The 18,486-nt window shown below is 38.5% G+C and overlaps 1 protein-coding gene across 1 annotated transcript in view; it reads left to right on the top strand.

The window, feature by feature from the left end:
- Positions 1 to 8,918: 8,918 nt before the first annotated feature.
- The window catches only part of LOC125244789 (mucin-2-like), a 33,742-nt gene continuing 24,174 nt past the window's right edge, over positions 8,919 to 18,486 (top strand). The window contains 12 exon segments of the mRNA XM_048155043.1: positions 8,919 to 9,044; positions 9,281 to 9,310; positions 9,522 to 9,747; positions 10,194 to 10,323; positions 10,469 to 10,532; positions 10,727 to 10,809; positions 11,568 to 11,760; positions 11,874 to 11,993; positions 12,183 to 12,303; positions 16,974 to 17,109; positions 17,196 to 17,273; positions 18,415 to 18,484. Coding sequence (XP_048011000.1) covers positions 8,996 to 9,044; positions 9,281 to 9,310; positions 9,522 to 9,747; positions 10,194 to 10,323; positions 10,469 to 10,532; positions 10,727 to 10,809; positions 11,568 to 11,760; positions 11,874 to 11,993; positions 12,183 to 12,303; positions 16,974 to 17,109; positions 17,196 to 17,273; positions 18,415 to 18,484 — 1,300 coding nt within the window. The 5' untranslated portion in view covers positions 8,919 to 8,995.

Raw genomic sequence — 18,486 nt, 5'->3', positions numbered from 1 at the left:
CAAACATACAACCCGAATTCCGGAAATGTTGAGACTTTTAAATCACATGAGCCAATATTTCATTCACAATAGAACATAAATAACATGACACATGTTTAAATGGATAAATTTTACACTTTTATCCACTAAATGAGCTCATTTCAAATTTGATGCTTGCTAAAGGTCTCAAAAAAGTTGGCACGGGGGGAACAAATGGCTGAAAAGCAAGAAATTTTGAAAAGATTCAGCTGGGAGAACATCTAGCAACTAATTAAGTTAACCGATATCAGGTCTGTAACATGATTAGCTATAAAAGGATGTCTTAGAGAGGCAGAGTCTCTCAGAAGTAAAGATGGGCAGAGGCTCTCTGTGAAAGTGTGCGTAAAAAGATTGTGAATACTTTAAAAACAATGTTCCTCAACATCAAATTGCAAATGCTTTGCAAATCTCATCATCTACAGTGCATAAAATCATCAATGAAATTCAATATTTGCTTAGTTAGCTCACTCTATTTTGCTGTAGGCTAGATCATTAAACCGTTATGCTTTCTCAGATGTATTTACGAAATCATTTTCAGCAGGTACCTTCGTGCGCAAACGCTGCATGCAAAGTCATTGCCTGAGAAGGCAGCAAGGCAACAAATCAGTTTTCGGACACAAATGTGTTTGACTTGATGCAGTGCTGCGCAGATCGATCGGTGTATGACATCATACGGAACCGTCTGCTCTCCAATCACTCTCTGGGTACTTTGATGTCATACACTGATTGGTCTGAGCAGCACTTCTTCAAGTGGAGCACACCTTTTAATATTTTGCCTAAAAAAGGGTAAATATCCATGACAAGAAAACAGAATTTCCAAAAATGTTACTTCTTTGCTGATAAATGTTTAGGACGTTCATCGTTTTTTCTTTTTCATGGTTCAGCAGTATTCCACCAGAAGCCTTTTAGTGAGTGTTCAGTATTCATGTTTTAAAACAGTTACCTACCGACTTCTGATTAGAGTGCTAATCTAGGATGAGTATGTCCATGAGTGTGGTTATTTAGATTAGAGGATTTGATTGTAAATCAGAACTATTTCACTGAGAACACAGATATGCTTGGACACTGCTTGAGCTGATGAAGTGACTGCTAATGATTGACTGCTAATGCATTCTGAAAAACAAGTAATTTCATCACAAATGGGCATGAAAACATTGCTTTTTGCATTTGGATTCAGCTTTGTAGATTGATTCTTTTGAGACCTCCATTTCTATCTCCGTTTACCGTAAGAGTACAAAATAATTGTGATAGATTGAATGTACAACACCACTTTAGAAAAGACAAACAGACATACCGCCACCTGCTGGACAGAAAAGACCTTGTAAATGGCACTTGTTGTATTGTGATTATTGTGAGGCAACAAGTCACAGGTTTAGCAGTTGCTTTAGTGTTCAAGGGTAGCTGACATAATATAGTTTTTTTTTTTTTTTCCAAGAAAAAAGGTTAAAAAAAATGTATTAAGAGTATATAAAGTTATATATTGTAGACGATTTGATTGGTCACCATTTTTCACAGTTTCAAAACTGCCTGTGTATACTGGTGTATACTATAGCACTTACTGTGAAACAATTTCTTCAGAATCTTCAGAAGAAAGTTAAATCTAGACTTAGTTTATTGTATCGAAATAGATCTACATTTACTCCGTCAGCCAAGAAATATCTTGTTTAAACTATTATTGTACTGTTATTTGACTATGGTGTAGCGAATGCATGTAAAGGTGTGCTAGAACAATTAGATGTGTTACAGTATATCATGCAGCTATGACACATATTACTAATGCGTCTTACACCTTACTTGTATTATCTTTTAAATTGGACATCATTACTTATTAGACGGGGACTACACTGGTACTGTATATTTTTACTCATAGCCTTGTTAGGTTTATTATCCAAATATCTTAAAGAGTTGCTGCAACATCATGTTAGTATACAACCAGATCTGATCATATTCTTTTGATTACCCCTAAAGAAAACTGTTTATGGTCATTCCGCTTTTGAATTTCCTGCTCCAAATGATTGGAATGTGCTACAAACGTCAATGAAATCAGAGACATATATTTCAGTCTCTACATTTAAAAAACTATTTGGGGGTATTTTTTTTCACAGCCTGTAAATGTTTTAATTGAATGTATATGTGTGTGTACAGCAATGTATGTTTGTATGTCTTTCAGGAGATTAACTCTTCGGCCAGGCTGTTGTTGAAAATAAGAACTTGTTCTTAAGTGACTTGTCTGGTTAAATAAAGGTTAATAATAATAATAATAATAATAATAATAAATAATTTTCTTCTATTTCAGAAATATTTGTTTTGTTTACAGCTTTGAAAAGTCTTTTTATTTTAATTTTTTATAAATAAAATAAACTCATAAATATTATGTCTAGTTTAGACATTATACATAATAGTACCATGGCGGATGCTGTTCTGAACACTTCTAAAGAATATCCTTATCCAGCTTTATTTGTTTTAGCTAATATTTATCTAATATTAACCCTATATTACAATTTAATAGTCATGTTGCTATAAGGATCTTTTCTGGTTCTTGGCATCCATTTGTCTGTTTTATCCTGGAGGAGAAGGATGTAATAAATCACCTATTTGGGTCGGTGAGGGGCTAAGGAAAGAAACAAAAAGAAATGAAAATCAAGTAAATTGATTTTAAGATTTTCTAGGTAACAGGTCATAAATGATTGATGCGTGTTTCCTTTTTGTAAAGTGAAATTGCACAAGATTACAATGCAACCTTTGTTTTTTTTTTTTCCTCAAAAAGGATGTGTTAATTAATAACACATTTTTTGTGACACATTTTGTGTCATTTTGTGTACATAATTGACACAATTGTGTAAATATAACACATTAGTGTGTAGAAAATGAGCAGGAATAACACGTTTGAGTTAAAAGTAACACAAAATGTGTTGTCCTTAACTAGACACACAGGTGTGTTAGGATCTAACACAGGTTGTGTTGTTTTAAGAGTGAAGTCTGAGGATGTTGATTAAGGAAATATATGCATAGCTTCTTTATTGGCATCGATGGATCCATGAAGAACCTTTAACATCCCTTTCCAACGCACAAAACATTCTTTAACATTCTTCAACTTCAAGTTTTGGGATTAGAGTTGTGTATGTTCTTTAACCTCTTAAACTACCCCATCCTGGATAAGGGATGAAACTATGTCATAATTCATGTTATCATCCATTAGAAAGGCTTCCCTATATGGTATCAGCCCATATTTGGTATAATTTGAAAGCTCAGAATCTAAACTTTTGTTTTCAAGATACATAAGAGTGTTAAAATTGAGCTTACATATGCATTGGTCCAAGACACAAATTTCTTCTTGATGATTGAAAAGAAAATTTTCTGCGTATATGTATTTTTTTATATTTTTCACAAGTCATATATCACAAGAAAGCTCTCATTCTAAGGAATTTGCCTATGTAGGTTATTTTATTGTGTGACAATCATAGATCGAATAGGGGTATAGGATTTCAGGTCATACGACTGAAGCGACGACACTGAAGCGGCAGCCTAATGGCACGGCATGTAATGCAGTACTCGTTCCGTATCTCAGGGAACCGAGGTTACGTTAGTAACCGAGTACGTTCCCTTTTGATACTTCACTCGTACTGCATATGGGGAATGAATTCAACCACGCCGTGCCACGGCAGGGAACGACTGGACTTGTCTTGGACACCGCAGGGAACCAGCGGACAAGTGAGAGGGCCGAAGCCGTCGAACCCATGTGTTACACATGCAAAAGGGGAGCTAACTCCCGGAGTGGCATGAGGCGGAGCTCGATAGAGGCTGCTGTATCATACTGAGAGGACCCGAGCTTGTAAGGTCGGGATATCCAAATTATAAAATCTGACAGAGATGGACGGCGAGGACCAGCCAGCCTCACAGATGTCTTTAATATAAACTCCACTGGACCAGGCCCAAGAGGAAGCCATTCCTCTAGTGGAGTGGGCTTTAACTCCTATGGGGCAGTTCAGGCCCATAGAGGAGTAACAAAGGGCAATAGCGTTGACTATCCAACGTGAAAGACGTTGCTTTGAGACCGAAGACCCCTTGGTGCGGCCGCCAAAGCAGATAAAGAGCTGATCGGATTGCCGAAAAGGCTGTGATCGCTCAACATAGGTTCTCAATGCCCTGACAGGGCAGAGTAATTCCAGCTTTTGCTCGTCCGACAAGGGAGGAAGCGCTAAGAGGGAAATGACCTGTGCTCTGAATGGAGTCAAGAGCAACTTAGGAACGTAGCCATGCCTAGGTTTCAAAACGAATTTGGAGTCATTGGGCCCGAACTCAAGGCATACAGGGCTCACGGAAAGGGCCTGCAAGTCGCCAACACGCTTGACCGATGCTAGTGCAAGTAGCAGAGCGGTTTTGAGCATCAGGGGCCTGAGGTCAGCTGACCGTAGTGGCTCAAAGGGGGGCCTTTTGAGAGCTCTGATGACCAAAGAGAGGTCCCAGGTGAGAGGGCGAGGTGGATTCAATCGCCTAGAACCCCTCAAGAAACACACCACAAGGTGTTTCGTCCCACAGACTGGCCAGCGATATGAGCGTGAAACGCTGCGATGGCTGCTACGTAAACCTTAAGCGTTGAAGGGGTGTGACCCATATCTAAACGCTCTTGGAGGAAAGACAGTATCGGTGATATGTCACACTCTACAGGATCTATGTTGCGTGCAGAGCACCAGTCAACAAAGACCGACCATTTCTGGGCATAGAGGCATCTCGTGGACGGGGCTCTTGCCTGAGAAATGGTATTTAGCACATCCTCTGGGAGGTTTGCAGGCTCCCATCGAGGGACCAGAGGTGCAGAGCCCAGAGTTCTGGCTGGGGATGACAAATCGTCCTGTTCGCCTGAGAGAGGAGGTCCTGTCTCAGGGGGATCGGCCACGGAGCTTTCGTGGAAAGCCTGAACAGCTCTGAGGACCAGACTTGGCTCCTCCAGAGCGGGCCACTAGGAGGACTCTGTGCTTGTCTTCCCCGATTCATCTGATGACCTGAGGGATCAGAGCGATCGGGGGGAATACGTAAAGGAGGGTGCTGGGCCAGTGCATATTCCTCCTTCGAGAAATAAATTGGCCAGTGAGAGTTGTCTTCTGAGGCAAAGAGGTCTACCTCTGCCCTCCCAGATCATGAGAACCGTCTGGGGGTGGAGCATCCACTCGTCTGAGGGGACATTGCTCCGAGATAGCATATCTGCTCCCAAGTTCGTTCTCCCAGGTATATGAGTCGATTTGAGCGACTGTATCCTTGGTAATGCCCACTCCAGAAGACACTTCGCCAGTGCGCATAAGCGGCTGGATGAAAGGCCACCCTGGTAATTTATGTATGACACCACTGTAATGCCTGAAGGGCCCGGATAACTGCCAGCATCTTGAGGCAGTTGATGTGCAGATGGCTTTCCTCGCGAGACCACGAGCCGAAGGCCGGTCTGCCCTCGCAAAGACCCCAACCCATGTTGGACGCATCTGTCGAGAGCACCATCCTTCTGGACACCGCCTGTAGGGGTACTCCATGACTGAACCATGCAGGGTTCGTCCAGGGTTTCAGAGCTGTCAAAGAGGCCCAATTGACCCTGAGACGCAGGCGGCTGTGCCGCCAGGCGTGAGGAGGGACCCGAAACTTCAACCGGTATTGCAGAGGCCGCATCCGAAGAAGGCCGAGCTGCAGAACCGGGGAGGCGGAAGAACTTCAGAGGGAAGTAGACTTTGTTCCTGACTGAAGCCGCGAGCTGCTGGATGGCCAGGGTGCGTTCTGGCGAGACTACAGTCGTCGAGATAATTCAGAACCCGGATTCCCATTTGTCTTAGTGGGGAGAGAGTCACGTTCCTGCACTTGGTAAAAGTGTGAGGAGCTAGGGACAGCCCGAAGGGAAGGGCCGTATACTGGTAAGCCACGCCCTCGAACACGAATCTCAAGAATCGCCTGTGATGGGGGGCTATCTGGATGTGAAAGTAAGCATCCTTCAGGTCCAGTAAGCAGAACCAGTCCCCGGGGCAAATCTGCGCAAGAATCTGCTTCAGCGTTAACATTTTGAACTTCCGTCTCATGTGGGAAAGGTTCAGGAGTCTGAGGTCTAAGATGGGTCTGAGACCGCCATCTTTCTTGGGGACGAGGAAATAACGGCTGTAGATCCCCTCTCTAAGGGGGAGACTATTTCTATAGCTCCCTTCCCTAACAGAGACATCACTTCGGCTCGGAGGACGTGAGCGCTGTCCGTGTTTACTGAAGTGGGAAGCACCCCGCCAAAGCGCGGGGGTCTGCGAGCAAACTGGAGCGAGTAGCCTTCAGTTATTATCCCCAGAACCCACTTTGACACTCCGGGGATGGCCTGCCAGGCCTCGGCCCGCGTGACAAGGGGTTGAATGGCGCCAGGTGGCGGGCCGCTGCGAGGGGGCCCGCACACCGGCGAGTGTGGAAGAGGAAAATTGCTCTTTCATTGAGAAGGTAAAATATTGATTGTGTTCGCCATAAAAACTGTGTTTTGCGTGGGCGCAACAGCAGTGGACCCTGGTAGCAGAACACATGAACCGTCCCCCGTGCCCGGAACTGAATGGGGCAGAGGGGGGGCTGAACGAAAAAGCTTTGGGGGTGGTCCGGGACTTTGCCCCTTCCTTTTCTCTCCCTTTAGATCAGGAAGACTTGGGAGGCATCGGGTCCAGCTCAATCTTTGGCCGGGGGCCCTAACGTTGTCTCGGGATGGAGGAGCGCCTGGCGGGACGAGCTCGACGGCGCTGTTTCTTAGGAGGTGCTGCCTGGGAGGTAGAGGGGGCAGGCTTGCTCTGCTGAGCCGGCGCAGTCCTGGGGTGGCTATAAGCAGAGGTAGAGCTGGAGCACTTGGGCAGGAAGTGTCGCATAGCCTGGGACAACTTCTGAGCTGCGGTGAAACGCTCTGTGAACCCCTCCACGGCTGGCCTGAAGAGACCGGTTGGAGAGACAGGGGCGTCTAAAAAGACCATCTTGTCCACATCCTTAATCTCGGTCAGGTTGAGCCAGAGATGGCGCTCATTGCAGAGGTGAGCCGCCACTGCTTCGTCCAGGGGTGGTAAGTTCTCGTAGCCCTTCTCTACGGAGCCATCAACCGAAGTGAGTGCTGACTGATGTTAAGTGCGTAAGCGGGCCGAGTAGGGTGCACGCCACAACTTAATCAGCTCATTGTGAACTTCGGGGAAGAACGGCACAGAGCGTTGGCGGGGGGCCTGGCGACGTCCCAGCAGGAACCACTCATCCAGTCTACTGCGCGTTGGCTCTTCAGGTGGGGCCCATTCAAGGTTGAGTTACTCGACGGCCTTGGAGAGGATGCGGAACAGCTCGGCATCCATCCTGGGCCTGCAGTCGATGGGCTCCAGCGACGGCAGATGGGCGTGGTTTTCCTCAGAATCACCGGCCCATCCCTCCGTTTCAGAAGCCGTGAGAGACATGGAGTCATCATCAAGCGGCTCGTCCTCAGAACCGCCGAACGAGACGAGGTCGCTCCCATCAGCCGAGGGACGCAACTCAGGGCGGGAGAATAGAACGGGGGACTGCTCTCTTGTGGGAGAGGGTGAGGCACGCGGGGGCTCGGGGCTCGGGGCTCGGGGCTCGGGTCCGACTCCGGGCGCTGGGCCGCTCTGCCCCGCTGTCTCTTCCTAGCCGGTACTTGGCAAGATTGCATTCACTGAAGTCTACAACTATGTTGACATTTATGATAATATTGTCATTTCAATAAATCTACATTATTACTGTGCATAAACAGTGATTTCTTTGTTTCATTTCAGTTAAGTGAGCAGCAGCAGCAGCTGGCACAGCTGGCACAGCTGGCATCTCCAGGGGGCAGCCGGTTGATGCTGAGGTGATGCTCATGTGATGCTCAACACAGGTTTATGCACATATAAGGAATTATACAAATCTGGAATATGTAGATTATATTCTAGATTGTAATAGTCTACATTTATTTTATAATTTATAGAGTTTTGTGTCTCCTGAAAGAATAAAACTGATCAAAATCAAGCACCTTTTTTTGTTTTGTTTATTATAGCACAGACAACATATTACTATATTATATATAACTTTCAGCAGTGTTTTATGTAATTTCAAAGAGTTTTCTGTAAAATGACACTGGGATATTGCATTTAATCCACTGTATAATGGGTATGGGGAGACTTTAAATTTGGGTAGGCAGAAATTACAGAAAAAAAGGGTAATGTTCCTCCCTTCAGGTGTATTTGAATAACTCTGGCATATAACATGATAGAGACAAAATTCTTTTTTGCAGTGTTTGCTGAAATATAGCGGAAACAAGCAGAATTGTCTGCATGGTGCTACTGCACTCAGGGCCTGAGTTATATACTTTCAAAAAAGAATTTATAACAAAAACAATAAAAAAGCGCCTCTTTTTTGGGGGCTTTATTACAGCAAAGACAACATATACTATAATTTTTTATCACTTTCAGCAGTGTTTTTTGTAACTTCAAATGGTTTCCTGTACAATGACACCAAAATTTTGTATTTAGAGCACTGTATGTGGGTATGGGAAGCTTTTCAATTTGGGTAGGCAAAATCCAGGCGGAAATCCCCAAAATGGTCCCAGAGCTTAGTTTTGAGAACTTGTTCCCATCAGGGATCTAATAGTATTCCTGTTCCTGAAATCAAATCCACCTGTTCACAGAGCAGAACCAGGAACAATGTCAAAAAGAGAATGACCTACGTGCCATTACAGGTAAACAACAAAGCAATGCCAAATAAAGAGATATGCACTGTAATCTTTGGATTTTTTCCACAGTTGTCTAATGAGAGCATATAAAAAGCCCTTTGTTAGCTTTTGTGTTCCATACCCCCTTATTAGTGCAGGTGAATATAGTCAATGTTTAATCTAGTGGCTATTTCCTCATGTTATTCAGATTAAGTGGATATCATTATAAAAGGGCTGCAAGATTAATTTCTGTAGTCCTGATGCAGTTGTGCACCTGTGAGCAGAGGTTTATAAGATAGCATGGCTCTGCAACAGGTGATATTTTTAGGAATAATTATTGTATTCTCAGGTTAGTTCATTTTGATTACTTAAATTTTTTATATAATTTATTAAATTGTGTAAGTAATGTACTATACTGACTAATGATTAATCCAGTTGATTATTTTTTATTTAATATTAATTTAAAAATATAATCTTTTATTTATTTCTATATAATGTAAATGTGTATATATATAAATTTTTTTGACATGTTTGAGTGAAGAATTTTAATTGGAATTTAAACTTTTTTTCGACTTTTATTTGCAGGCCACATCTATTCTGTGTTTGCAGCTCAAAGTAAGAAAGTATTGCATTTTATCTACTTTAATACATAATCGGTAACATTTCTGATTAAATTTGTTAATATTATATTGAGAAAAGAAAACAGACTTTGTTTTGTTTGTTTTGTTATGAGACAAACCATTTGTCACAATAAATAAAAACATTTATTTTCAGTAAGAGCTGTTATGTCTACTTTGGTCTTATTTATTTTTGTTTCTTTTTTCAGATGTGTGTAAGACGTATGGCAGCGGCATCTTTTATACCTTCAACAAAACAGCATTTCATCTGAAGTCCACATGTCCTGTAACACTCACACGCTTCACTCATGCTGGAGTGGACTGTCATATCATCGTCCAGCGTGGACCGAACGGCCTGATGGACAGAGTGGAGATCATCGTGAATAAAATCACGACCCTCATTCACAATAACACTGTCACAGTGGAAGGCAGCAGGTTTGGCATTTATTTGTCACATTTTTGACTAAAATTTAGATTAGAGGTTTTGCATTTGTATAGGATTTCATTTAATTATAATATTATAACATTATAAAGTTATATCATTATAACAGCTGCTTTGTGTGCTATTTAATAAAAGGTTTCACCTCATATTTCTTCTTTTACATAAAGTAAATAAATATCAAATATTAGATTTTAATTTAGCAATTGTAATATTTGATGACTGTAATCACTGTTTTTCCAAATTGGGGTTTTGCTAGAATATAGAAAAGCTTGACATGAATTAAATCAAAAAAATATTTTAATATATATATATATATATATATATATATATATATATATATATATATATATATATATATATATATAGACTACATTTTAGAAGTTTTTGTTGCTAGAAATTTTATTATTTTAAATGTTATTATATATTGATCTTTTCACAGAATTTCCCTTCCATACGACCACACCTATCAATATGTGTTTCATTATGGAGTCTATACCAGGCTCCAAAGCAAAGTTTTGCCATTGTCTGTCACCTGGTACAGTGTCTCTAATGGTGTCAGTTCACTCTGGGTGAGTTTCCATTAAAGATAACAGGCCAAAAGATTAACCAACATAATTTAACCAAAAATATGTGGTTGTTGCATTATAGCGATTGTATAAAGTCACTCTGAACGTACTAGGTTTTATATGTAATATTTGAGAACATCTCTTATAGGTGCAACTGGACCAGGTTTTAGCAGAGGGTATGAGTGGACTTTGTGGGCACCAGAACAGCACAGGTTAGTGTGCTCAACTGGGTAGCATTTCCCAAAAGCATCGTAAGCCTAAATTGATCGTAGCTCCATTGGTGGCAATGGAGCTACGATCAACTTAAGCTTACGATGCTTTTGGGAAACGCTGCCCTGGTATGTTCTGTTTAAAGAACAAGTGTCAAGATAATAATAGTGTTTTGTCATTACTATTTTGTTCATAGAAACTATGCAGCAGCTGATAACTACCAGTGTTCTCTCTGATGGACAATGCCTGACACAAGACTCTGTTGCACTGAAAAATACAGTGAGTTTCTGCGCAGCTGAACAGATATAAACATTTAAACAAACAAACATCAAATTTGAGGTTAAAACAGCTGGTAAAGTTGCCAGCACTTTACCATAAAATATTGTAGCAACAGTCTTGTAAAACATTTAAGGTTTTCCAGTACTGAGTTTAAATTGATCATACTAAAGGGGACTTTTACTGTAGCAATATCATTAAAATTACAATTTTCTTACAGTGTTGGATAAATTATTTACAAATTGTAGTTCAATACTGAAAACAAAGTACATGATACAAATTGTAGTTAGTAATGTAATCTATTACATTGGACATTTTCTGTAATATAATTTAAGACTAATATAAACCTAACTTGTTTATACCATTGATTTGAATTAAATAATCTTGTACCATATTGATGAAAATACAAAGTGAAAGAAAAATTATTCAGATTTTTGCCATTTTGTCAATATTAAGTAATCATGCAATCAATAAAAAAGTAACTGTATTCTGATTATGAGTATTTTAAAATGTAATATAATCTAATTACAAGTATTTTTTTAAATCTGATTACGTAATCCAGATTACATATAATCAGTTACATCCCAGCACTGTTTACAGTGTAGTGCTTTCTGTGAGTCCTGTACATAAAATGAATAATAAAGTTATCCTTCATAATCCTATAATGCATTGCCTTATGGTTTATATTTCTGTATTATAAGATATAAAATACTTTAAAATGCATTGATTGCCTACTAACCATATCTGTATTTTTTGTTTAGGTTTGTAGAGATGTTTTGTCTCATGCTTACGAATGTCTCGGCACTAAATATCAAACCTATATGACTCTATGTTATAAAAATATGAATGGCTTGTGGCATCAGGAAGCAAACTGCTCCTTTTTTAAAGAACTCTCGCTTATGTGTGGGAGCTCCAATCCAGTGTGGTCAGTATGGAGATCGAAAAGCAGCTGCTGTAAGAACCACAATTTATAACTACTTAGTGAGAAAAGTTATCATATTCATTTTTGTATATGCATTTTTTTACTACCTTATATTTGAAATACTAAGAATTTATCTTGTTTGTAGCCAAACCTCTTTGTCCTGGAGACCTGCACTATATGGAGATGGGTCCCGCTTTCCCCCCAACCTGCAGCAACCCACAGAATTACACCACAGAATTGACTAGCACCTGTCTGCCTGCTGAAGGTTGGTCCTTGATTAGCATTAAAAAAACGGAAATGTGTTTTCTCAGATATATAATTTTGTTTTATGTAATTGTTTTGACCACAAACCTCTAACCTTAATTATTTAACTTCATCAATGATGCCAAAAATATAGTTTTAATTTATTAATTTTAATATCATTTGCAACTTTTTCCTTCTCACACAATTTCAGGAAAGGTCCTGAATGATCATGCTGATGGTTACCATTCCATAAATTTGGAGGAATGTCCATGTGTACATGTGAAAATAATGTATGAACCAGGGCAGGAACGCAGAACAAAGTGCCAGACCTGGTGAGAACCAGAATTTTTTTCTTAAATAACTTCCTCCTCCAATTCTGGACTGCTAATGATTTGCTAACAAGATTTTAAATCATTCTGGTTATATAAAATCTATTTCTATTAGTTTATATATAGAGAGAGAGGGGGATTCAAATTGCAGTCAAAACATAGAGTATTAATCAAAACAAAGAAGATAATCCAAAACCAGAAACATAGGAGAAATAACAGGAGCAAACTAATGCAACAACATAGAAAATACAGGACAATGGGCTAACTGAAACTGAAGGCTTAAAGAAAAATGAAAATTCTGTCATTTATTACTCACCCTCATGTCATTCCACACACATAAGACCGTTGTTCATCTTCGGAACACAAATTAATTAGATAGATATTTTTTTATAATATCTGATGGCTCAGTGAGGCCTCCATTGCCAGCAAGATAATTAACACTTTCAGATGCCCAGAAAGAAAAACAGTTCATATGACTACAGTGGTTTAACCTTAATATTATTAAGCGACTAGAATACTTTTTGTGTACCAAAAAAACAAAAAAAACAAAAAAACAAAATGAGGACTTTAATCAACAATATCTAGTGATTGGCGATTTCAAAACACTGCTTCATGAAGCTTCAAAGCTTTATGAATCTTTTGTTTCTTTGGCAGTTTGATAGTATTCAACAAGAGGTGTGTTCGACATCGGCTGCAGCTGGATGCAACCGATCAGCGAAAGTATCCGCGTGCAGGCGGGGAGAAGCTGAAAACTGAGACGTGAAGTCAGACACTTTCTGCTTCTTGTAATGACGCTCATGCTGCGTTTGCATACTTTATAACAGCTGAAGTTAAATAAATGCAATATTTGACTTATACACAGATGTTTCAAAGACATTTTCATTCAATACTTTATGTACTGCTTACAGCTTCAGTTTTTATAAGAATAAAGTTTAACATAAGCATATGTTATTTAAATACCAATGTAGTGAGGTCTATGTTTTTTTATCAGTTTTATTTTGATAAACATGACATAATATAACATCGCGACTACACTAAAGCTATAACTGTTATAAAAATACAGATTTGTGAGCTTTACTGGAACTGAAGGCATGACAATAAACACGAAACACACGTGATCGTTGTCATGCGGTGAATCCGGCCAATTGTGAAATAGCTGTGTTGTCACCAGAGCTCGTGTAGCTCCTCTTGAGAAACTGCACTGGCTGACTCAGGCGGCTGATCTCGAATCGGTCTCTTGGAATTTTGAAGCCATACGTCACAGTCACATGGCGTCATCGCTGTCTCAAGTCAGACAAAATTTCTTACAGGCATGCAACTGCTTCAAGTCAGCTGCCGATTGGTCTGTGCGGCGTTGCATCAAGTCGAACAAGCATAATATCTAGTGATGGGTGATTTCAAAACACTGCTTCATGAAGCTTCGAAGCTTTACGAATCTTTTGTTTTGAATCCGTGGTTCAGAGCATGTATCAAACTGCCAGAGTCACGTGATTTCAGTAAACGAGGCTTCGTTATGTCATAAGTGTTTCGAAATTTCAGTGGTTCACCACTGTGAGGCGTGACTTTGACAGTTTGATACATGCTCCGAATCACTGATTCAAAACAAAAGAAAGCTTCATGAAGCAGTGTTTTGAAATCACCCATCACTAGATATTGTTGGTCCGTGTACGTTTTGATAGTTTGTTTTCCAATTTGAAATGAAATACGCAGAAACGAGAAAACAGTCGTTTCCCGTTTTTTCGTTTGTTAAAAAAAACGGAAAAACAAGATTTTGACTCGATTTTCGTTTTTTCGGGTCATGGATAGAATACGGAAACACGACTTCAAAACTCGTTTTCCACATGTGGGCGGTCATTACACGCCCCTTTCAGCCGATTGGTCAATCAAATCTGAGCCAGTGACGTCATCTTCAGTTCGTTCAACAAAATAACAGTCTCTCCTGCTATATCAGTAGATGTCATAAATCGGCTTTCTTCTGTGCAACCTAACGCGTATTTCACAGAAATATTTATTTCAGAAATGTTAATCAGCACACAGACTGTTGTAATGCGGTTTGTAGTTTAATATGCATGCTGAAACTGCGCTACCCACACAGAGGAGCGGATGAAAAGCACAGATTTAAAAAAACAAAACAAAAAAAACTAGTTTTTATTTTATTCTATTTTGAATAAATAGAATAAATCACAATAAATAAGTAGTGTAAGCAGTTTTGAAAAACGAACAATAGCTCATCTCTCTATTTATTTTATATAGCCTAACATTGCCTGCTGAATAGGCTAATGTTAATAACCCTTTGGTTAAAAGATTGAGGGAATGTGTAAAGATCAAACATTAAAGATTAAAATTACAGCTACATAGCTATTTTAGTTATGACAAAAATAATATATATAAAACGAATTAATTTAAAGCTGAACTGAAACAGAAACCGGCGTTATAACCTCTCTAATTTGACACAAATCCAAATGTTTCAATATTCACGATTTGGAGGCTAAACTATATTTATTATTTGAACGCTTTTATTGTATAGCCTACAGACTACTTAAAATGAGCAGTATAACTTTTTATATATTTGGTTGAATAGGCTATGTTATTTTGACAGTAAACAGGCTGTGATGTCAAGTTACTAAAACTGATGTGTGTGCGCGTTAGGCGCCGACGCGTTCACTTGAATTTTCTTATAAAAGCGGAAACAACTTAAAATACTCAGACATTTATGGTCAAATATATGTAACACCATTCGAATCTGCGAAGGGTTAAATAGGCCTATTATTTTTGTACACTCACAATAAAAACAAAACATTGCTCGTAAAATAAACAAAGAAATTTTCTGCCGTCTCGGTTTCCTTTCTGTGAACGTCTCAAAAATGAACCGACACTCATATTGTCGCATTTTTTTCCCCTTTCATTTTGGTAATATGTTAATTACTTAAGTGAAATAAATTTCGCGCATAGGCTATTTATTCGTTTTATATAATTTAATCCTTTTTTCTCTCCGTTCACAGAAGCGCGGCAGGTGCGTGATGATGATGAATCCTGTTCTGTTGTTTATTCTGCTATTTGTTCATGTAGGCTAAAACTAACCCCCTGGGATTTTTTTAATGATTCACAGACATTTATCATATATGCATACAGTAAATTTTCCCGCTGTTTAAGCCACGAATATTTACAAAATAAAATAATTACAAAGATAATAAAAGATAATAAAATAATTACAAAGATAATAAAAGTTCTATGTTCAATATAGCAAGTAAACTGTGACGTATAATAATGTTCACTGTGTTCATAAAAGTGTTTAATTTAAGAGATAAAATCTGCATGGCCATTTATAAGTAAGGAAAACTAAAAAGGCCCCCGATGGTGATACCGTTATTAGGTGTTGCCACACAGTGGATAGCCTATTTTCTAAGATGACTTCATCTATATAGCCATGCAAGGAATGCGTCTGCTAAATGATTGAATTTAAATGTATAAAATGTAAACAAAACATTAAAATAAGAAAAAAATGAGTCCAGTAGCCACTGATCTATAGAGAATAGTCTATCATTATGTGCTATAGCCTATTGATCGGTGGTAGTATCCCAAATGATGTCATGCGCTTGGTAACAGATGTAGAGGCATTTACATTTTACATTTAAAAAAAAAACAATGACAGCTTAAAAACAGACTAGGTTTTTTAAACTTTTTTTATCTGTGCAAACATATTTCTGTGAAATACGCGTTAGGTTGCACAGAAGAAAGCCGATTTATGACATCTACTGATATAGCGGCAGAGGACTATTATTTTGTTGAACGAACTGAAGATGACGTCACTGGCTCAGATTTGATTGACCAATCGGCTGAAAGGGGCGTGTAATGACCGCCCACATGTGGAAAACGAGTTTTGAAGTCGTGTTTCCGTTTTCTATCCGTGACCCGAAAAAAACGAAAATCGAGTCAAAATCTCGTTTTTCCGTTTTTTTTTAACAAACGAAAAAACGGGAAACGACCGTTTTCTCGTTTCTGCGTATTTCATTTCAAATTGGAAAACAAACTATCAAAACGTACACGGACCCTTGTTGAATAAAGTCCTTATTTATTTTTTTTTTGGCACACAAAAAGTATTCTCGTCGCTTCATAACATTAAGGTTGAACCACTGTAGTCACATGAACTGTTTTAAATATGTCTTTAGTAGCTTTCTGGGCATCTGAAAGTGTTAATTATCTTGCTGGCAATGGAGGCCTCACTGAGCCATCGGATTTTATCAAAAATATCTTAATTCATCTTCGTTGAAGATGAACGAAGGACTTACGGGTGTGGAACGACATGAGGGTGAGTAATAAATGACAGAATTTTCATTTTTCAGTGAACTAACCCTTTAAATATACAGAGCAAACAAGGAAACTAGATGGGACACAGGTGAACGGAATCAATAAAGAGGGAAACCAAATCAATAACTATGAAAAACGGAACATAGAGAACAAAGGGCACAGGAACAGAAACACAGGGAAACAATGAAAAACAAACTAAATGTCCATAAAACAGAACATGAATCTGGCAATAGTATTATTAATGTTTAGAATATAGGCAAGGTTTATAAGTAAAATGTAAGTAAAAATTGTGGGATTTGAATATATTCTGTAGAAAAACAAATTGAAAATTGCTTGAGATGTTTTTGTTGTTTTTATCCCCTCAGTACCTGCATCAGAGGCAAATGGGCATGTTCTGCAAACATATGCCCAGCCAAGTGTATTATTGAGGGCCAATTCATCTCTACATTTGATGGCAAACAGTATTCTCTACTAGACAGATGCACATTTGTGGCTGCAAGGGTAACCAAAATGAAAAGTTTTTATTAAAATGTGATATTTTGAGATTTACTGATATTAAGATGTGTGCTATTTGGTATGTCACACAGGGGCTTAACTGGACATTGAACATTCAGTATTCTGGGCAAGCTGTTGTCATAGAAAAGGCATATCTTAATATCAACCAGGTTTGTCTGTTTTCCTTATCTATATTCCTTTTTTTTTTTTTTTCTTTTCATTTTCACAACCTTTACATTAATTTTCTATGTATGTGTATGTTGTTGACAAATGTACAAAGATTTTAGGAGAAAATGTAGCATGTGTATAAGGGAAAATTTTTATATGCTGTAACTGGAAAGTTTGCCACTTTTGATCAGCTTTTTGTTTTTAATTTGATTCTGTATTGTGACTGTGATTTTTTTTTTTTTTTTTAAAGTTCAAATGTTCTGTGTTGTCTTGCAATTAGTATGAGGTCATTAAAACTGAATACTTAACAATTTAATATAATACAATATAATATAATACAATTTAAAATGACGGTATAAACTCAACAGCCATTATATTGCTTTAAATTGAACTTTTAGCATTTGAACATGTATGTACCTTAGGTTGGCTACTATACATATAATATGATTTAAACAACGCTATCTCACGACTAATTTGTACGTATTTTACGAGGTGGCTAATTTGTATGAATTCGTACGACCTCACTCATACAAATTCATGTGATCTTGTCTAAACCCCAGTGACGGGTAGGTTTAGGGGCGGGGTTTGGCGTAGGTCATTGGTATGAATTCATATGAATTTGTCAACTCGTAAAATACGTACGATTTAGCAAAAAACGTATGAATTCGTACGAGTGAGGTCATATGAATTTGTTCGAATTAGCCACCTCGTAAAATAGATACGAACTGCCGTGAGATCGGGTTGGATTTAAAACACTTATTCAACAAAATAAGAGTATTACACCATTCTCAACATTTTACTTGATGAAACTTTTAAAAGAGTAACCATATTTGTTCTATGAATCATATTAGATATTTAGGCTACCTGACAGACTACATATAGGCTACCATTTTAAGAGAATGCTATAATGACAGATGCTTTTATTTAATTTTAACAAAATAATTATTAATATAATGAGATTGTATTTGCATTTCAACACTGCAGTAGGGTAGCACTAGGGTGAGCTATAGTTACATATTTTCATAATTGCATGATGACATATTGGGAAAAAAAAAAAAAAAAAAAATTCTTTATAATTAAATTCCAAATCGTGATATCAGTGTCACTGCTCTTATAAACTGACTAATGCTATTTTCATTCCAGGAAAGATATACCTTCTCTGCAAACAGCATACAAATGAACAATATAGAAATCAGTGATCTGTCACAGACTGGT

This window comes from Megalobrama amblycephala, linkage group LG14 (assembly GCF_018812025.1).
Source record: "Megalobrama amblycephala isolate DHTTF-2021 linkage group LG14, ASM1881202v1, whole genome shotgun sequence".
Lineage (NCBI taxonomy): Eukaryota > Metazoa > Chordata > Actinopteri > Cypriniformes > Xenocyprididae > Megalobrama > Megalobrama amblycephala.
The sequence above is the reverse complement of the archived record's forward strand: the minus strand, read 5'-3'. Positions and strand labels throughout refer to the sequence as shown.